The 19,509-nt window shown below is 35.5% G+C and overlaps 1 protein-coding gene across 1 annotated transcript; it reads right to left on the reverse strand.

Moving 5' to 3' along the window:
* Positions 1–7,672: 7,672 nt before the first annotated feature.
* On the reverse strand, positions 7,673–10,700 carry LOC128652030 (transcription factor Sp5-like). The gene is made up of 2 exons (XM_053704983.1): positions 10,650–10,700; positions 7,673–8,641 (listed from the first exon to the last, which is right to left on the reverse strand). The coding sequence occupies exons 1-2, from the start codon at positions 10,698–10,700 to the stop codon at positions 7,673–7,675; spliced, it is 1,020 nt and encodes a 339-aa protein (XP_053560958.1).
* Between the last annotated feature and the right edge of the window lie 8,809 nt (positions 10,701–19,509).

Below are 19,509 nucleotides of genomic sequence, written 5' to 3' on the forward strand. Positions count from 1 at the left end.
CTTGTGTAAAATTGTACTTTGTCTCACACTCCCTAGAGAAGCCAAAAAGCAAAATCTGTATTATAGGCTTTAAAAATGCTTCAAGGGACACTAAACACTATGGGCTAGATTACAATTTGAGCACTAATGTATTGCGCACCCGCAAATTTTCTGTTTGCAGATGCGCGATAAATAACCAGCCATTAGTGCTTATAAAATTAACCATAGATCTCTGGTTAATTTTATAAATGTCCACAAAATACAGTGCATTGTATTTTATAAAAAAATAAAAATTGCAGCATTTTTATTTTTCAATAAAATAACTGCACTAGGCAGTATTTTGGGGGTAGTTGGTTGGAGTGGGGAGGTAGATAAAAAAACGGCACTGAAAAGTGCCTTTACATTGCGGTCTATGGGAACTGTATGTTCTCAGTAACTATATATGTATACGCTTATATATATATATATATGTTAATATGTGGAACACATTATTATATATGTATATCAGCACATACATATATATATAAAATTAGCTGCCATTGTTGCGCTACTTACCCCCTTTGCTGCACTTTGGTTCTGTACCGTGTATGATGGCATCAGAACGAGGCTCCCTTTGAAGCCAATGGAACAACACTCTTGTGAGCGCAATGCTTCCTAGTGAGCTGACAAGAAAGCAACATTTAGTGCTGCACTTGTAATCTGGCCCTAAATACTTTTCTTGTACCTCCCTCTAAGCACAGGTGCTGCCATTATGGAACCTTGCATTTTATTATTGTATTATTGCTTGTGTATAACTATGTGTTTGAGCTCTGCAAAGTGATTTAACTTATAGTGCCAGATTGCAAATGGTGCACTAATTAATGCTCCTGCTCGAGCGTTAATTGCATTAGAAGTTAAATTTTTGCTCTCGTTGGGTTGCGCTTGCATTATGAGTTGAAAATAAACTGTTTTTGCTCCCACACTAACCCGACGAGCGCAAAAAGCCAAACTTAGAATATTGCGTGAGCATTCGCATATTCTCCCATAGAAAACAATGGAGAAAAAAAAAAAAAACTAACACCCTAGTCGCACAAACCCAATCGCATACTCTGAAGTGTGCCATCCTGACATGAAAATAAGAATATTTCACATTTCAAAGTTCTTCATATACAAGAATGTGTTCTATTTATTGATAAATACATATTTTATAAATATCTATATACAGTACACACATACATGATTATATATATATATATATATATATACAGGTAGCCCTCAGTTTACGCCGGGGTTTGGTTCCAGAAGGAATGGTTGTAAATCGAAACTGTTGTAAATTGAAACCCAGTTTATAATGTAAGTCAATGGGAAGTGAGGGAGATAGGTTCCAGGCCCCTCTCAAAATTGTCATAAGTAACACCTAATACATTATTTTTAAAGCTTTGAAATGAAGACTTTAAATGCTAAACAGCATTATAAACCTAATAAAATAATCACACAACACAGAATATATAATTAAACTAAGTTAAATGAACAAAAACATTTGCTAAACAGCATTATAAACTTAATAAAATAATCACACAACACAGACTTCACTTGCATTTTTCTGCAAACAGTTCGCTCTATGCATTCCAATCTGGACTGATTTATAGACAGGAATATCTTGTTCCTTTGAAATCTGCTCAATAGCTCAGGTCTGGTTAAACTGATTAATTTCAGCTTGCTTGGCTTTGCTGCAGCACAAGCGGACAGCTCCATCTACTGGCTATTTTAATATATGCACTGCTTCTCTATGCTTTTCAATAGCAGTCACATGACTGGAAAAAAAAGGTTGTTATTCTGAAACGGTGTAAATTGAACCGTTGTAAAATGAGGGCCACCTGTATATAAATAAATAAATATATATTTAGAAATACATAGAATATAGTCTACTATGTGCAGAACACTGGAATGTGAAATATTTACAGTACACACAGAATATAACACAATTAAAAATGTATATTGCATAAATTTGCTTTAACATGTTTTCATCTACTTTACTGCAAAGGGCTCCAATGCACATGTATTTGTGTTTATATGTCTATATATGTATTTGTGTTTATTTGTGTATATATGTCTATATATGTATTTGTGTTTATATGTCTATATATGTCTATATATGTATTTGCGTTTATTTGTGAATATATGTCTATAAATACATATGTACACACACACATATACATAGCTAGTCATATATATGTATGTATCTCAATGTTAAATCCCCTTGCCTGCCTTTTTTTCCTAACACCTGAGACCTTATATTTTTGAGACCTTTTTTTGAAAAACATTTTACAAAAATAGTGTTATTATGAGTTATTGTACTTTGTAATTTATATTTTATGTATTTGTGAGGAACTTTAACTTGAATTTCACTCAAGTGATCGGGTTTACTTTCAACTTGTAATATCAGTGAAATATAACCTGTGCGCAAATGATCGAGAAACCCCAATATCGCTTGCACACAAATGTTTTCTCTCCACTTGTAATCTGGCCCATTATCGGAATCCTCTTGAAAATTTAATTTGACTTTCTCTTTAAGCCATTCCCCCCCCCCCCCCCCCCCCCTGCATCTCAAATAGGGTATTTTAAAATAGGACCGGTTTGAATGCTTCCTTATTAAACTACTTTTAGTTTGCATGCATGCAGTACGGCTGTGTCCCAGGCAAATACAATCAGGATAGCAGTGCTGTGTGTTGTGCCAGAGCTGAGAAAGACGCCCTTAACAACAAGTTTGCGTTATCCCTGGTGATCACTTGTGCATAAACATTATTTTCCTAGTAACTCCAACACCAGATTAAATGCATTTTAATGTAAAAAATAAACACGATCTTGGTTCAGGATTTTGTTTTAAAATAAAAAAAAATGCGCTATTTTTAGATTGTTTTTTACCTTTGGAAAAGAGCGTATCACAGTCAAAATTGTACTCCAATTCAGGATGCAGCTAGTGATTGGAGCATAACTGTGTATATCTATACTTGACTGGCTCACTGGTTATATCCTTTGCAGTGGCACATGGTCCCACAAGGTGCATAACCCTGTTTTCTGAACTAAACACTTAGTAAAATAATTTACCTTGTAAATTAGGCTGACCATGTTGCCGCTTTAAGAAGGAACACATATGAAAATTACATATGTCAGGGTTCTTATACAAAACATTTCTTTAAACAGCCCTGACATATGTATTTTTCATATGTGTCCCTTTTTAAAGCGGCAATATGGTCAGCCTATTGTAAATACAATGCTTTGCAGCATTTTATTTACACTGCAGCATTACTTTAAATAACAAAACAGAAGCAAAAAAGCTTTTAAATGTATTTGTTTCTCTCTTACATGTTAGCAGATTTTTAAGTTATATTTCCCTTTAAGAAAGATGAAGGCCTGAAATGCAAGTCTGTCAAAAGATCTGAGATAAGGGGGCAGTCTGCAGAGGCTTAGATACAAGATAATTACAGAGGTAATAAGTATATTTCTATAACAGTGTTAGCTAAGCAAACCTGGGGAATGGTAAATAAAGGGATAATCTATCTTTTTAAACAATAAAAAGTTTGGACTTTACTGTCCCTTTAAAGGGACATTGTAATTTAAAAATGTGTATCCCTTTAAAGGGACATTGTAATTTAAAAATGTGTATCCCTTTAAAGGGACAGTCTACTCCAGAATTTTTATTGTTTAAAAAGATAGAAAATCCCTTTATTACCCAGTTTTGCATAACCAATATGGTTATATTAATATACTTTTTACCTCTGATCTTGTATCATGCAAAAAATGTGCATGTACTACACTCCCTAATAAGACAAAAGGCTAAGTTTGTAACCTAGGTTCAAAAAGTTGTATCTAATTGGATCATAGAGGACTGCCTATGCTGCTAGGCACGCCCCAAGCCAATCCTTACCTTATTTAAAGGGGGTAGCTGCAGGACGCCATATATGGTAGGATGTTGCATGCCTTCCTAACAATGTTAGAGCTCAGCAAGTTTAGGATGGAATGGAACGTACCAACGGCGAAGGGGTTATTCATCATAAATTAATTAGTGTAGCCACAACATTATTGTATTGAAGAAGTGATCATTGGGACATAACATTCTTGTTGCAAACAGGTGTCTGGATACTCTAAAAATCTATTGTTACTGATATTTTTAAGACTAGAGAGACAAAAAATGAATACCTTCATTTTTTATTTTTTTTTGGCTACGTTATTTACACCTTAAAAGGAATCGTTCACCCAAAAATCTTGTGCCCTTTAGTTTGTTCAAAATTATCCATTTTAACAGCTGGAGTAAATTAAATTGTTTACAAGTATCTCCTTTACCCTTATTTCTGCATTTAAAATAGCTAATTTAGCCTGTGGTATCCCCACCTATACTGAACGTTTCTAGACTTAAAGTGATGGTAAATTAAACACACACAAAGTTAAAAAAAAACGTACTTTAGTAATTTATATATAACTGCTACTTTGCTACTGTACGCTCTGGAAACCCCACACTAAGACCTTTTTGCTCTTGTCCAATCAAAATTGTGGCATTTCATTTAAATGTGTTACCAACGTCATGCGCAAAAGATCCTGTTTTTTTTTTTTTTTTACATTGAAACATCCCAAAATACCACGATTTGGATTGGACAATGTCGGGGCATGCAGTAGCAGTTATATATATAAGTTACTAAAGTAAGATTTAAATGTGTATTTTCATCCATGAAACTAATATTTTTTAAATTTTACATTGCAAAGCAAAAGAATAAAAGGTTTTTAATTTACCATCACTTTAAAAGGACAGTCAAATACCAAAATTGTTATAATTAAAAAAAAAAAAAAAGATAAATAATACCTTATTACCCATTCCCCAGTTTTACATAATCAACATTGTTATATTAATATACTTTATAAAATTGTTACCTCTAAATTTCTGCCTGTTTCTAAGCCACTACATACAGCCTCTTATCACATGCTATTTTAATTAGCTTTTAACAACAAGAGTCTGCTAATCCACGTGGGACATAGATAAGATTGTGCTCTCTCCTGTGGGTTGTGGATGACACTGCAGTAATTGGCTAAGATTCAAATCAATAGATAATAAATAACCATGTGATTAGGGGGCTGTCAAAATATGCTTAGATACAAGGTAATCAGAGGTAAAAAGTATATTAATATAACAATGTTGGCTGTGGGAAACTGGGGAATGGGTAATAAATGAATTATCTATCTTTTTAAACAATAACAATTTTGAAGTTGACTGTCCCTTTATAGTACAGGCTATGTAAACACAGCCAGCTGAAGAAATAAACTAAAATTATAATTGTTCTCTTTAAAGTGACACTGAACCCAAATTTTTTCTTTTGTGATTCAGATAGAGCATGCAATTTTAAGCAACTTTCTAATTTACTCCTATTATCAATTTTTCTTCGTTCTCTTGCTTTCTTTATTTGAAAAAGACGACAGCTAAGCTAAGGAGTCAGCCAATTTGTGGTTCAGATCCATGGACAGCACTTGTTTATTGGTGCTGTCCAATCAGCAAGGACAACCAGGTTGTTCATCAAAAATGGGCCGGCATCTAAACTTAAATTCTTGCTTTTCAAATAAAGATACCAAGAGAATAAAGAAAATTTGACAATAGGAGTAAATTAGAAAGATGCTTAAAATTGCATGCTCTATCTGAATCATGAAAGAAAAAATTTGGGTACAGTGTCCCTTTTAAGTATTTGGCTTTGGTTTACAAACATATATAAAAGTTAAAGGGACAGTAAATACCAGAATTGTTGTTGTTTAAAAATGTAGATAATCCCGTTATTACCCATTCCCCAGTTTTGCATAACCAACACAGTTATAATAAAATTATTTTTACCTCTGTAAATTATCTTGTATCTGAGCCTCTGCAAACTGCCCCCTTATTTTAGTTCTTTTGACAGATTTGCATTTTTAGCCAATCAGTGCTGACTCCTAGGAGCTTCACGTGCCTGAGCTCAATGTTATCTATGTGAAACACATGAACTAACGCCCTCTAGTGGTGAAAAACTGTCAAAATGCTTTCAGATTAGAGACGGCCTTCAAGGTCTAAGAAATTAGCATATGAACCTCCTAGGTTTAGCTTTCAACTAAGAATACCAAGAGAACAAAGCAAAATTGGTAATAAAAGTAAATTGGAAAGTTGTTTATAATTACATGTCCTATTTAAACCATGAATGCTTATTTTTGACTTGACTGTCCCTTTAAGGAAACAAGTGTGTGTGTGTGTGTGTGTGTGTGTGTGTGTGTGTGTGTGTGTAATAACATAATGAGAGATAATTTTACCCGCAAGCTCAACCTATTGTAATAGGCTGTGGTTTCAAAGCACAAAACCTGCAATTTCATGCACACAAATAAACCTGAAAATGCAATTTCTCATACATTGTATACTCTGCAGCTGGTATAACAAGGTCATTGGAAATGCAATTTTACAGTATACTGTCATTTTAATCTCTTTATGTGAAACAACTGATTTGTAGACATTTCACCCCATAGAGTGAGAGTTTATACACAGACAATTATAAGCTTGACAGTGGTTTATTTATTTTTTTTCTTTTAAAGTTTGTTTTACCATCTGAATTAAATAAAAACAAAAAGGTGACAATTTTTATAAACAGGAAAATGTATTTCATATAGTACAGAAAGCAATAGTTTTGCTTTCTCTCCTTTGGCCTTGGGTTAGGGAGAAAGAAGAAGAAAAAAAAAAAAAACAGACAAACAAACACAAACACTAATTACAATACAAGTTGCAGTTTCCATACACTGATCTTTCTGGCATGTACATTTCAATAAATCTTACACCAGAACAATTAGAAGCAATAACAATGAGTGTATGTGATGCTGTCAATTTTCATCCATAATATACATTTGTGAAAAAGTAGGTTGTATGTATCGTCACCAATTCTAATTAGATATATCCACTTTATATTTTATACTACTGCTATTGACATGATTTACATTTTAAATAAATGTAGCAAGGCATTATGAAATTACACCCCTTACATGTTTTATAAATATCTTTTAGACATGAATAAAGTCTTTAAGTTAGACACAATCCAGCTTTCAAAAGTCTCATTTATGAATAATGTCCTTTTAGAGAAAGTAGTCTCTGGCTCTGCTGGAAATATTTGATTATGGTAGGTTGTCTAGTACAGCATATTATTATTAGTAGCAGGTGGTGTCTCCAGCTACACAGGTTTAAATGGACAAGAAACCCAAATGTATTCTTTAACGATTCTGATAGAACATACATATTAAAAAAAAAACCCTTTACAATTTACTTCTATTATCAATTTTGCTTCATTCTCTTGGTATCCTTTATAGAAGGAGCAGCAATGCACTACTGTGAGCGAGCTGAACAAATCAGAAAGCCAATGACTAGGCAAAAATGTACAGTCACCAATCAGTAGCTAGCTCCCAGGTCCTGGAAAACTAAGCAAATTATAGAATAGAAGTAAAATTGGAAAGTTGATTCAAATTGTATGCTCTATGTCAGGGGTCAGCAACCTTGGGCCCTCAGATGTTTTGGAACTACATTTCCCATGATGCTCAGACAGCCTAAAGAGTGTCTCAGCATCATAAGAAATTTAGTTCCAAAATATCTGGGGGGCCAAGATTGCTGACCCCTGCTCTGTGTGAACCATGAAAGAAAAAGGTTTCTTGTCCCTTTAAGAGAAACACTTCACTCCTTTTTAATGTTATCCAGCGTAGGCCCACCAGACTTTGGTTTTTTGCTTTGATGTGTTTTTGTATGTTTTGAAAGGTGATCACTCCTCATAAATCTCTTCCCACACTCCTGGCAACCAAAACGCTTTTCTCCAGTATGTGTCCTAAGATGCCTCTGCAATTCATCTGATCTGGTGAAACTTTTGCCACAGAACATCCAGTTGCATATGAAAGGTCTCTCGCCAGCATGCCAACGTAAATGCGCCTTAAGGTGCGACGTTTTCCCATAAACTTTTCCACAACCAGGAAGATGACAGACATGGAGTTTCTTTTTTCCTGGTTCCTCATTGCCTGGAGAAGCCTGACAGTTTGGACACTTACATCTCCTGCAACGCCGGGTTGTGCTAAGGAGGGTTTTGGAGGTACTCTGGAGTAGTGCTGCAAGTTGAGGTTGTGGTCCAACGACCAACGGGCTTGTCAAATGGAAGGAATGAAGATTATTAGGATTGGTCTGTTGCAAACTCCACCATGTTTGTTCATCCATGTGTCTGGACCCCAAATGCCTTTGAGTCAAAGTGGTAGGACCCTGCATAAAACCTGAAAAGTCTTGAGCCATGGAATTTTGGTCCTGGAAATGATATGCAGTGTTGGTCTGCACTTGTGGAGCCAACATTTTCACAGGAGATAAATCAAAAGTGTAAGCAGTGGGGTCTGCTGGAGGGGTTAGCGGTAAATCATGTGATCCTACAGACTGCATGTGACCAGGGTACTGCACTTTAGGAACACCAAAAGCAACTGAATGAGTACCCATTCCTGTGTTGGGAGGAATGTCATTACTCCAAATCTGAAACATTCCTGCGTCGTACGAGGGCTGTGGATATTCCGGTGGATTATGTCTGGCTGTTACGACTGGACCACAGGTGGAAGCAACAAATGACAATGAAGGAATCGTTCCTGTGTCTGGGGAAGTGCTAGGAGTTCGATCCTATTTTTTTTGAGAAATAAAATAAAAAAGTATTTAGGAGATTTATATAGCATTAACTAAAAAAAAATGTAAACAAATAATGAGATCTAAATTAAAAAAATAATAATAAAAATAGTTGTATTGACTTTTATTCACCCAGTGTAAAACAAACACAAATCTGAGGAAGGGAAGACTGTCCTCAAAATGCTAGAAAAGGCTCAAGTGTGTAATTTTCTATTACTTCTGAGTTATAAAAGGATTTTGTCAGTCTGGTCTGATATGGTAGAAGTCAGAATGTGGAGCCTTTTGATTAAATTTAAGTAATGAGAATGGATGAACTTTGCTATATAAATAGAAAGTCAAATTAAACTTTAATGCAATTTTAAGAGACTTTCCAGTTTACTTCAATAATTGTAAATACATTAAAAAGCATACCTAGGTAGGCTCAGAAACAGCAATGCACTACAGGGAGCTTGCGGGCGATTGGTGGCTACACATATGCCTCTTGTCATTGACTCACCAGATGAGTTCAGCTAGCTCCCATTAGTACTTTTCTGCACAGACATAAAATATAAACGAATAAGAAAATGCTTTAAACACATTTTCTTTTTGCACTTTATATCCCTTTAATGGTGCAACAGTTTGTTTAGCAGGTTATTACCAACCTACATATAACACCACAATGAATGATAAAACCTTTGCTACAATATACGAACTGACTGCTGGAGTACACCTCTGCTAATTAGTTACCAGATGGAGCTGCCTACAACTTAGGTTTATTTGCATCAGTAGTATATTGTGAAAAAATAAACTAACGCGGTTTATATATAGCAGAAAGCAGTAATTTGGTCAGAGCAATAAAATGTCCCACTTCATATAATATAAACTGTTATATACTTGATACTTCGGTATCCGACTCTTTGGACTAAATCAGCTTTCAAACCAATATAATATAAATACATAGGTAATGGTCAATTCTCACACATATACAAACTCACTGCAGTTTACCAATTGCTAATAACTACTACACTGAAATTTTAAATATACTGTAGCTAATAGCATCATTAAACTATCAGTGTGTGTATATATATATATATATATATATATATATATATATATATATATATATATATATAAAAATGTCTTGCTGTATTGCAAATGAGAGGTAGAGGAGTACTATGGGTCATATTATGCAATATGGCTATAAGCAAATTAAGAATGGTAAACAGTTCTAGATAAGAATGCTTTGTTAGACACAAAGATGAATATATATATAGCCTAATACTATAACTATGGATGCAATGTGGCCCCGGGGCCTTTATTTGGACATGCACGAATAGTGACCAATGGGAATAGTTTCAGTTCCCACTGAGCTGCACCAATAGGTTAAGATGATCTGTGACCCACTAGGTATCAATCATGTGTCAACCATGTGATATGCATAGCAGGCAGGCGGAAAGTCAGAAACCAAAAAATAAAAAAAATAAAAGAAAATTGTGCTGAAGCAGGGACACACCTACACACTGCTGCCGACACACTAGTGTGTCCCGACACACAGTTTGGAAAGCACTGCTCTAAAGTATGAGAAATGAATTGATCACACATTTGTATCCGGATACTAATAATGATCGCTTAGGGACAGGAAGCAAATAAGGACAAAAATAAGTCTGAACATATAGAAAATAAAACAGTAAAAAAACGCGCTCCCTGCTGTAATGATCGGACTTTACCGCGGACTGTGTGTACATCTGTAAGACTGCTCAGCCGTATGCACCCACAAGTCTCAATGCAACTGCACTAATCCATGAGCAATACAATCTGCTAATAATGATCCCCAGTATAAGTACTCATAAAACATCTACAAACTTTTTATTAGTTTTCTGCGGGACGATTTTATACTTTTTGAATGATACAAACGCATGTGCTCTGTATTTGACAAATACACAATAATTAGCAAAACACCTGAGAACACCGCAATTGGTCCGGGTTTTCCTCATTTGGAATCCGAGTCTCACAATGTCTAACTTACCTGTAAGAAAGCTTGCAAATGGTTCTCTCTCTGCAGCGCCAATGAAGCCATGAGGGTCACTTTTACTGAGAATGAGGCAGTTTAAAGGATCATATTCCTAACATCCAGGTAAGAATGCTCAGAGGGCAATGAAAAGATGTGACTTCTCCAGCTATATCTCCAAACTAACTGCAACTGTTTGATCCTCTACTGGGCAAACTTTTTTTCTGACTCCCCCTACAGCCAATCAGGAGTATGTGTTTGAATTGTCTTTGAAGTGAGGAAGCTAACCAATCATTAAAATAGATTGAACCAGTTTCAAAGTGGGGTCTAGTTGAATTTTCCTTTAAATGCACAGACCCCCTACTGAGGTGTTCTGTTATGTATGCAAAGGGATGACTCTGTTATCAGGATGTATAGAGAGGTTTTTTTTTGTTGGGGGATCTTGTTTTTATCTCTTTCAAATGTGTAGTGAGATAGATGCTGGGCAGATTTGTGAGAATTAATTAAAGGGCTTTATTTGTCCAGAAAACATGACTCCTTGATACACTTAAAGGAGCTACACAGCACAAGGTGGTTTCATTAGTGTTAGCCATATATATATATAAAATATAAATTATTTCCTCTCCAATTAAGATGCATATGGCAATACACATCAGGGAAACATCTGTTTGCTCTGGCAAATCATTCCCAGTGTAAGTTAAAGTGACACTTCAATCAGATGATGAAAGACTATATATGCATTAATTTCAAAATGTGTTAATTCTGAATGTTTTATCTGTAGTATTTAAAATTCTATTTAATAACAATCCTTATTGATTTTAGCATCTCCTAGAAGGCATAACAATGTCCTCATACTATCGAGGGGGCATCTTGTAGGAAAAGTGCTTCATAAGTTAAACACAAAACACTCTTTCACATGACTGATTAATAAGTTAAGCACAATTTAGTGTGTAGCTCATGGTAACAACAAACAATTTGAGATTTTTTTTTATATATACAATTTTTTGTTAAATGTAATTAACTTTGCAATATAGTTTCATTATTTCTTTTGTCCCCCTTTCATGTAATTTTATCTCTGAAATTGAGCAGTTTCTAATTCTCAGAACTTGAAATGCACCTGCTGACTTATCAAGACTAACCCTGCTACACATATGTCCCCAATATGATTTATCAGATAACAGCAAAACAATACTTTATACTAACTTTGACAGTTTTTAGGGCTATTGTCTTTGGACTAAAGTCCAGATTGGTTTATTGAAAAAAGGCAAATGGAGGGTGGGGTTTTGTTATTGGAAAATAATCATTGTTAAAAGGATGTTAATTTGTTTTAAAAACTTTAAAACTTGTCTGATATGTTATTCTATAGCAACACAATAAAATATATTGTATTTACAATGTGTTTACTGTCCCTTTACATACCTCCCAACATTTCAAAATTCAAAAGAGGGACACCCCCCCCCCCCCGCGGCAAAAAATTGACATGTGGTGGGCGGGGCTTAAAAAATCATAAGACCAAAGTAATATAAATAAAATTCTAAATAAAGTCATAGATTTTAATACACTTAGGCAGCAAATCAAACACAAGCTCAAACCACTGGTATGGCTATGTGAGCTATGTATTTAATTATCCTTTGCAAAGACATTGCTAAATATTTTTATCTTAATTGGACATTTAATAATAAATTCTTTAAAACTGCTCTCTGCTTTCCCCATTTATATTCTAAATTCTGGCCTTTAAAGTCAGCAAAAATGCACAGTAGCACACTACATAGAATACACTTACACATGCAGATACACACACACACTACATAGCATACACTTATACATGCAGATACATACACACACTACATAATATACACTTATACATGCAGATACACACACACTACATAGCATACACTTATACATGCAGATACACACACACTACATAGCATACACTTACATATGCAGATACACACACACTACATAGTATACACTTATACATGCAGATACACACACACACACACTACATAGTATACACTTATACATGCAGATACACACACACACACACTACATAGCATACATTTATACATGCAGATACACATACACACACTACATAATATACACTTGTACATGCAGATACACACACACTACATAGCATACACTTATACATGCAGATACACACACACACACTACATAGCATACACTTACATATGCAGATACACACACACACTACATAGTATACACTTATACATGCAGATACACACACACTACATAGTATACACTTATACATGCAGATACACACACACTACATAGTATACACTTATACATGCAGATACACACACACTACATAGTATACACTTATACATGCAGATACACACACACTACATAGTATACCCTTATACATGCAGATACACACACACACACTACATAGCATACACTTATACATGCAGATACACACACACACACACACACACTACATAGCATACACTTACACATGCAGATACACACACACACTACATAGCATACACTTATACATGCAGATACACACACATTACATAGCATACACTTATACATGCAGTTACACACACACTACATAGCATACACTTACACATGAAGATACACACACACTACATAGCATACACTTATACGGGCAGCATACACTTATACATGCAGATACACAGACACTACATAGTATACACTTATACATGCAGACACACACACACTACATAGCATACACTTACACATGCAGATACACACACACTACATAGCATACACTTACATATGCAGATACACACACACTACATAGCATACACTTATACATACAGATACACAGACACTACATAGTATACACTTATACATGCAGACACACACACACTACATAGCATAAACTTATACATACAGATACACACACACACACACACACACAGTTATGGGTACAGATAGACACACACACTACATTCATTGTATGGGGTCCTGGGTTGGCAAGCACATTAGCTGACAGTCTGCGGCTGCCACTGTTTGTTACCCTGGTATTAGCACTGCTCATTGTATAAAACTGAAGGCATGCTAGTATTATCCCCAGGGGTTAGACATCATCACTACCAGAGGTAGGTTAGAGAGGTCACCTTTAGAGTGTATACAGCCTTCTTACTCCTGCTTAACCCACACACCATTCCTTTTCCACAGGGAAACAGGTATCTAACCCTGTGAGAGCAAAGCCAGCTGCTTCTGAGTATGGGCCCAACAGAATAAAAAAAAAAAAATAAAAAAAAAATGCCTGGGGCAAATCGGACAGATGGCTAGCAACTCGGGACAGACCCCTAAAATCTGGACTGTCCCGCGAAAATCGGGACAGTTGGGGGGTATGCCTTTAAACACATGGGCAACTTCCCCCAAAAAACTAAAACTACAAAGGGTATCACTGAATTTTCAAGTAGACTCTAGACATAAACATATAACTCTGGTAAAAAACATGGCTATGTCCCCCCAGTAGTTTTAAAAACATTTCCATATATTACCTTGCAGTTTATTTATTTTACTCCAAGCTGAGAATTTATATTAAAAGAAAACGTAACGTGTGTGTGTATATTGTGCCTGCACTTGAGTGACTTGCAAGCTAATTTGCTGTATGCATTGACCAATAAGAGTCATTTTAGGTCTTAGGTTAGCCACCAATTTTCTAGTGAAATAAACACACTGAAGAGTATTTTTTGTCAGCAATATATGGAAAGTCTATTTAAAGGTACAGATAATACAATTTTAAACAACTTCCCAATTTTCTTCTATTATTTAATTAATTTAATTTGCTTCCTTCTCTTGTTATCCTTTGCTGAAAGTTTTATCTAGGAAAGCTCAGGAGCAGCAAAGAACCTAGGTTCTAGCTGCTGATTGCATATATATATATATATATATATATATGGACTGCCATTGGCTCAGTAGTGCATTGCTGCTCATTCAACAAAGCATGCCAAGAGAATGAAGACAAATTGGTAATAGGAGTAAATTAGAAAGTTGTTTAAAATTGCATTCTCTCTCTGAATCATGAAAGAAAACAAATTTGGCTTTCATATCTTAAGCATCATGCTTTGACCGGATTGTCCCATTTCTAATTAGAATGCTCTTTTACAATTGAATGCTGTTTTAGAGATACTGAGATTTCGTTAGTTACATTTATGCATAAAGGAGCACAAAAGACCATTTCTTTATATATTTTTTAGTATATTCCAGCTGTTATGTATTGCATTGATTTAAAAGTAATAATGCAATGTTCAAATGACAGATTAAAATGCCCAAACTCTGCAAATATTTTGTTGTTTTATTTTTAATGTATTTATATTAGCATTGTTTTATTGATAGTGTTTACTTTTCATGTTAACTGCAAAGCATACTCCTGTATGTCACGTGCACTGATATGAGAAACAAGTCACCACTGGCAATCTGAATAGTTGCAGCCAGGGAATATGAATGCAAGTAATATAGGGACAAATGCTCTGGTATATACAGTAAAGCAGTTTTTACAAGAAGTTTTGTGAATGTATTTCAGTTTATTTCAACAGCAAAACAGTTTTGTGAGTTAAGCTTTCAGGGCTTTGCTAATTCAGAGCAGTCCAGGAATATACCCTGACAAAATCCTGTGACGATCATAAAATATAGACATTGATAAATATCATGGGTGCAGGGGCTGAACTACCATTGGTGCAGCAGGTACAGTTGCACCAAGGCCCAAGTGCTTGAGGGGTCCCATAGTAGCCATATACAGTAGCTATACAATAGCTGTGTGCAGAATGAGTACAATCCTAATTCACGGGAGCCTTTTATTAGTGCATGTTGCCTATCTAATCTATCTGTCTATCTTATCTTATCTATCTATCTATCTATCTATCTATCTATCTATCTATCTATCTATCTATCCTCACAATCATTTTAGGTAGGTCCTAAAATGTAGTAGGTCCTCTCCTGGGGTATTGATACTGGTAATGGATTATGTTTATTGCAGCTTTTTTTATTTAACCATCTTTAGCATTTACTCCTCATTACTACAATAATGAAAGCAATGACAATGTCACTGTTTATTGGTCTTCTTGCTGATCTCCAGTCCCTCTAGGTAGGGGGAGTACAGTTTACAAAGGAAAATGAATGTATCTTTATTTTTTCTGCTTACGATGTAACAATTGTATTGTTTTTAATGCTCCTTAAAATATATTATATTTAGTAGTGACTGGCACTCAAGCTTAATGGGGCATAAACATGCAAAAAGAAAATGTTCTTATTTGTTATTGCATTTTATTATTGCACTATCGTTTGCATTTAACTATGTGTTTAACCCTAAAGTCTGCTATAGAGTAGTAATATACTAATGGGACCTGGCTGAAATCTGGTGACCAATAACAATAGACATACTGTAGCCACCAATCACTAGCTAGCTAAAAATAGTGCATTGCATTTGCTGCTCTTGAGCATGCCTAGGTATGCTTTACAACAAAGGATACAAAAAGAACAAAGCACATTGAATAATAGAAGTAAATTTAAAAGATATCATAAAAACACATGCAGTATCAGAACAATGGAAATTTAATTTTGACTTTAATTTACCTTTAAAATTTCAGCAACTATTTATGCAATGTAAATCTTTATTTATTATGAATAATTTCTGTATAAAATAATGTGGGTCTTAAATAAATGTAGTATGTGGTTATCTGAACATGGTTAAAATGTTTCATTTGAAACAGGATGATTATAGGAAGGGAGGCTGGGAGGGGGGGGGGGGGGGTTCTAGCAAGTTGATGTAATAGAACAAAAGGAGATTCTCTGTAAAGTGAATAGCCCCCTAAACTGCAGGGAAAACAATATTGTGCCTAAAATGGTTGTTTAGTTGTAGGAAGTGTGAAACCTGTAAATGACTTTATGTTACTTTTATTTCAGAGTAATTTGGAGATCATATCACACTGCACACAAGCAAAACACAAATCTGATTTAGGAGGTGACGGAACAAAATCATGATTGTCAAATGAAACTTTACAGGTATATTAAAAGCAACAACAAAAAAAGTGCCAGTAGCCTGGGACTAAAAATAATTTACATGAATTAAAAAGTGTTTATAAACATAATAGTAAATGGATAATTGGAAACAAATTAAAAAAGGAGAAAAATGTAGACACACTGTCCCTTTTAATACTCAGCAGCTGGTATAACAAGAAATGATACAGTACAATATTAATTTAACTCAGTTTGAAGCAGAAACATTTTTTGAGGTTGTGCATTATTATAAACTTGACCTTCTGTTCCCTTGTTACTATTTTCTGTCTGTACAACACTGAAGGCTGCACTAGGTACTTTCATAGTCCAGACCTCGCAACTGTCCCTATTTGCATGGGACAGCCCCTAATTATGTTCTCTGTCCCACTGAGACAGTAATATGTCCCTATTTGCAGAATTTGGCGACGGCTCCCCTCAACCCTCCCGCCTCCCTAGACAAAATAGTGGGATATATAAATGTAGCACTTTCCTTCCTAGTTCAGACTTTCTTTTTTGTCCCTAATAAAATAATTTGTTCTTCCAAATCAGGAATAGTCAATTAGATGACAATGGAACAGTGTAGCCCAAAAGGATGTGTGTACAGCCCATAAGTCACAGACACGTATTTTTTTTTGTTGTTGGACAGGTTATCTATCTATCTATCTATCTATCTATCTATCTATCTATCTATCTATCTGTCTGTCTGTCTGTCTGTCTGTCTGTCTGTCTGTCTATAGTGTAAACACAATATGTTTATAGGGACATCACAGCCATTCCTTGGAATTTGTAATAAATTGTTTTCTTTTGCCTGTTTATATCTACCATAAATAAAATGACAGAGGTGAGGATCCCCTGCTTATTTTTTGTAAGTCTGTATTATGTATGCCATCCAGCCCTGCTTGTACATATTGCACTTCATGTGGTCTTCAGCCAATAACGCACTTAATATAGTACTGACAGCTAAGATGGTGCTACCGGCATATAGCCAATTCTGAACCACACAGGCGGGCAGTGCCTTTAGCTCCTGGAATGATCATTTGGGACTCTCCAATCTCATTATCAGAGGTTTGAAGGTGTCAAAGCCCTGGAAGGATGACAAGATGCTGTCAGTGTCTCTTACATGGAGCCGTTTCCTCTCCACCCCCTCGGAGCTCGAGCAGCCTGCGGTGAGCCAGGGGAAGCAGGGCTGTGCATTCTGCAAAAATAACCGGGAATCTGCCGCATTCTACAGCACAAACCGCCTGAAAGGACAGGATGGCCGAGTCCAGTGTCCAGTGCTGCGAGTATACACCTGTCCTCAGTGCGGAACCAGTGGTGATCGCGCTCATACCGTGCGATACTGCTCCCAGCGGAGGCTTATGGCCAATACACGGACTGCCCTATTCCATGCTGGTAAATGTTGCGGCTAAACTCAGCGGATTCATTATCCTCATTTGTCTGAAGAGCTAACGGGTTAGCAACAGCCATGCTGAGAAACCCCTGGTTCCTTTGGCACATTGGACATTTTATTGATACTATTAAGGGAATGGAAATCTGCCAAGATTTCTAGTATAACTGAATTGTTCAGTATATTAAAATTGCAATTGAATCGCATGACTCTAAATTAACCATCGATTCACAATTTAGAGCTTTCTTTGCAAAGTGGAAAAATCTCATAATTTCCTGGCCATTACCACTTCAATATCAATTTATAGAAACTTTCAGAGATTCTCCCGTATTCCTAACACTTGTACCTCAGTATTGGATAGATTTTAACTCAATGTTTGTTTAAATTTATGAAAGCTGGCATTTTAAATTAAAGCTAGGAGTCGGATTATAGGGTTTCAGCGAGGTAGGGGTCGGTAGTACACTTGGCCCTTCTTTTTTTTTTCTTTCCTGTTTTGTGATTGATGGAAACTTATGTTGGAGGTTATGTGAATATGAGCTGAATAGATTGAGCTGTGTCTCCCGAATAATGCATTTTTTTTCTCCTCCATTCTTCTTCTTTTTTTATTTTTTATTATTGTCCAATATAAAAGGTGAAGAAAACCAATCTTTTTTTTTTTTTTATTGTGTACGGTAACTATTAAGGTAAAATTGTTATACCTGTTGTTGGTTATTCGTGTTTGTATATTATATATTGTGAAAATCTAATATAAAAATACATATAAAAAAATATATATTTATTACTGATACTGATAATGGCATGATACACTGGGTATATGCAGAAAACTTAAAGGGTCATTATAGTCAAAAAATGACATGCTTTAATTTGATTAGAGCATGTAATTTTAAAACTATTGACCCTGTACTACGGCGTGTTTAAACACTGGAAAGGAGTTAAGCACACAGTAGAAATACCACTCAGGACCTGCAGAGCACTGCTAGTCCCAAGCGGAAAATGCGACCTAGATGTGCAGATATGGAACTAGTGCTGCTGATTAAATCAGCGGAATTTTCTGCTCTGGACCAGCAGTGCACTGCAAGTCCTGAGAGGTATTTCTACTGTTTGTTTAAACCCTTTGCAGGGATTTGCACTATTATTAATGTGGGCCTGCAATATTGATAGTGCACCCTGAGCTATCAGTAGTGCTCCACTTGCAATCTAGGCCTTTGTCTTTTTTTAGTTTTTACACATGCACAGTAGCAGGCATCTGCTTATTCCTTTTTATACAACAGCTCATACACACACACACAACGCAAACTAAGAGGCATAAATTGTGCTACAGTAGATTTATGGAATTTGAGCTATGTGATTGGCTGTTTAAGATCATGTAACCCGCAAAGACAAAAAAATTCCCATCATTGCCTTTACATACAGCAGACACAACATTTTCATTCAGATAAGAACTGTAGTGGAGTAACCAAACCACATAATTAGTTGACTGCTGCCTTAAAATAGGAA

The sequence above is a fragment of the Bombina bombina genome, chromosome 3, assembly GCF_027579735.1.
Source record: "Bombina bombina isolate aBomBom1 chromosome 3, aBomBom1.pri, whole genome shotgun sequence".
Taxonomy (NCBI): domain Eukaryota; kingdom Metazoa; phylum Chordata; class Amphibia; order Anura; family Bombinatoridae; genus Bombina; species Bombina bombina.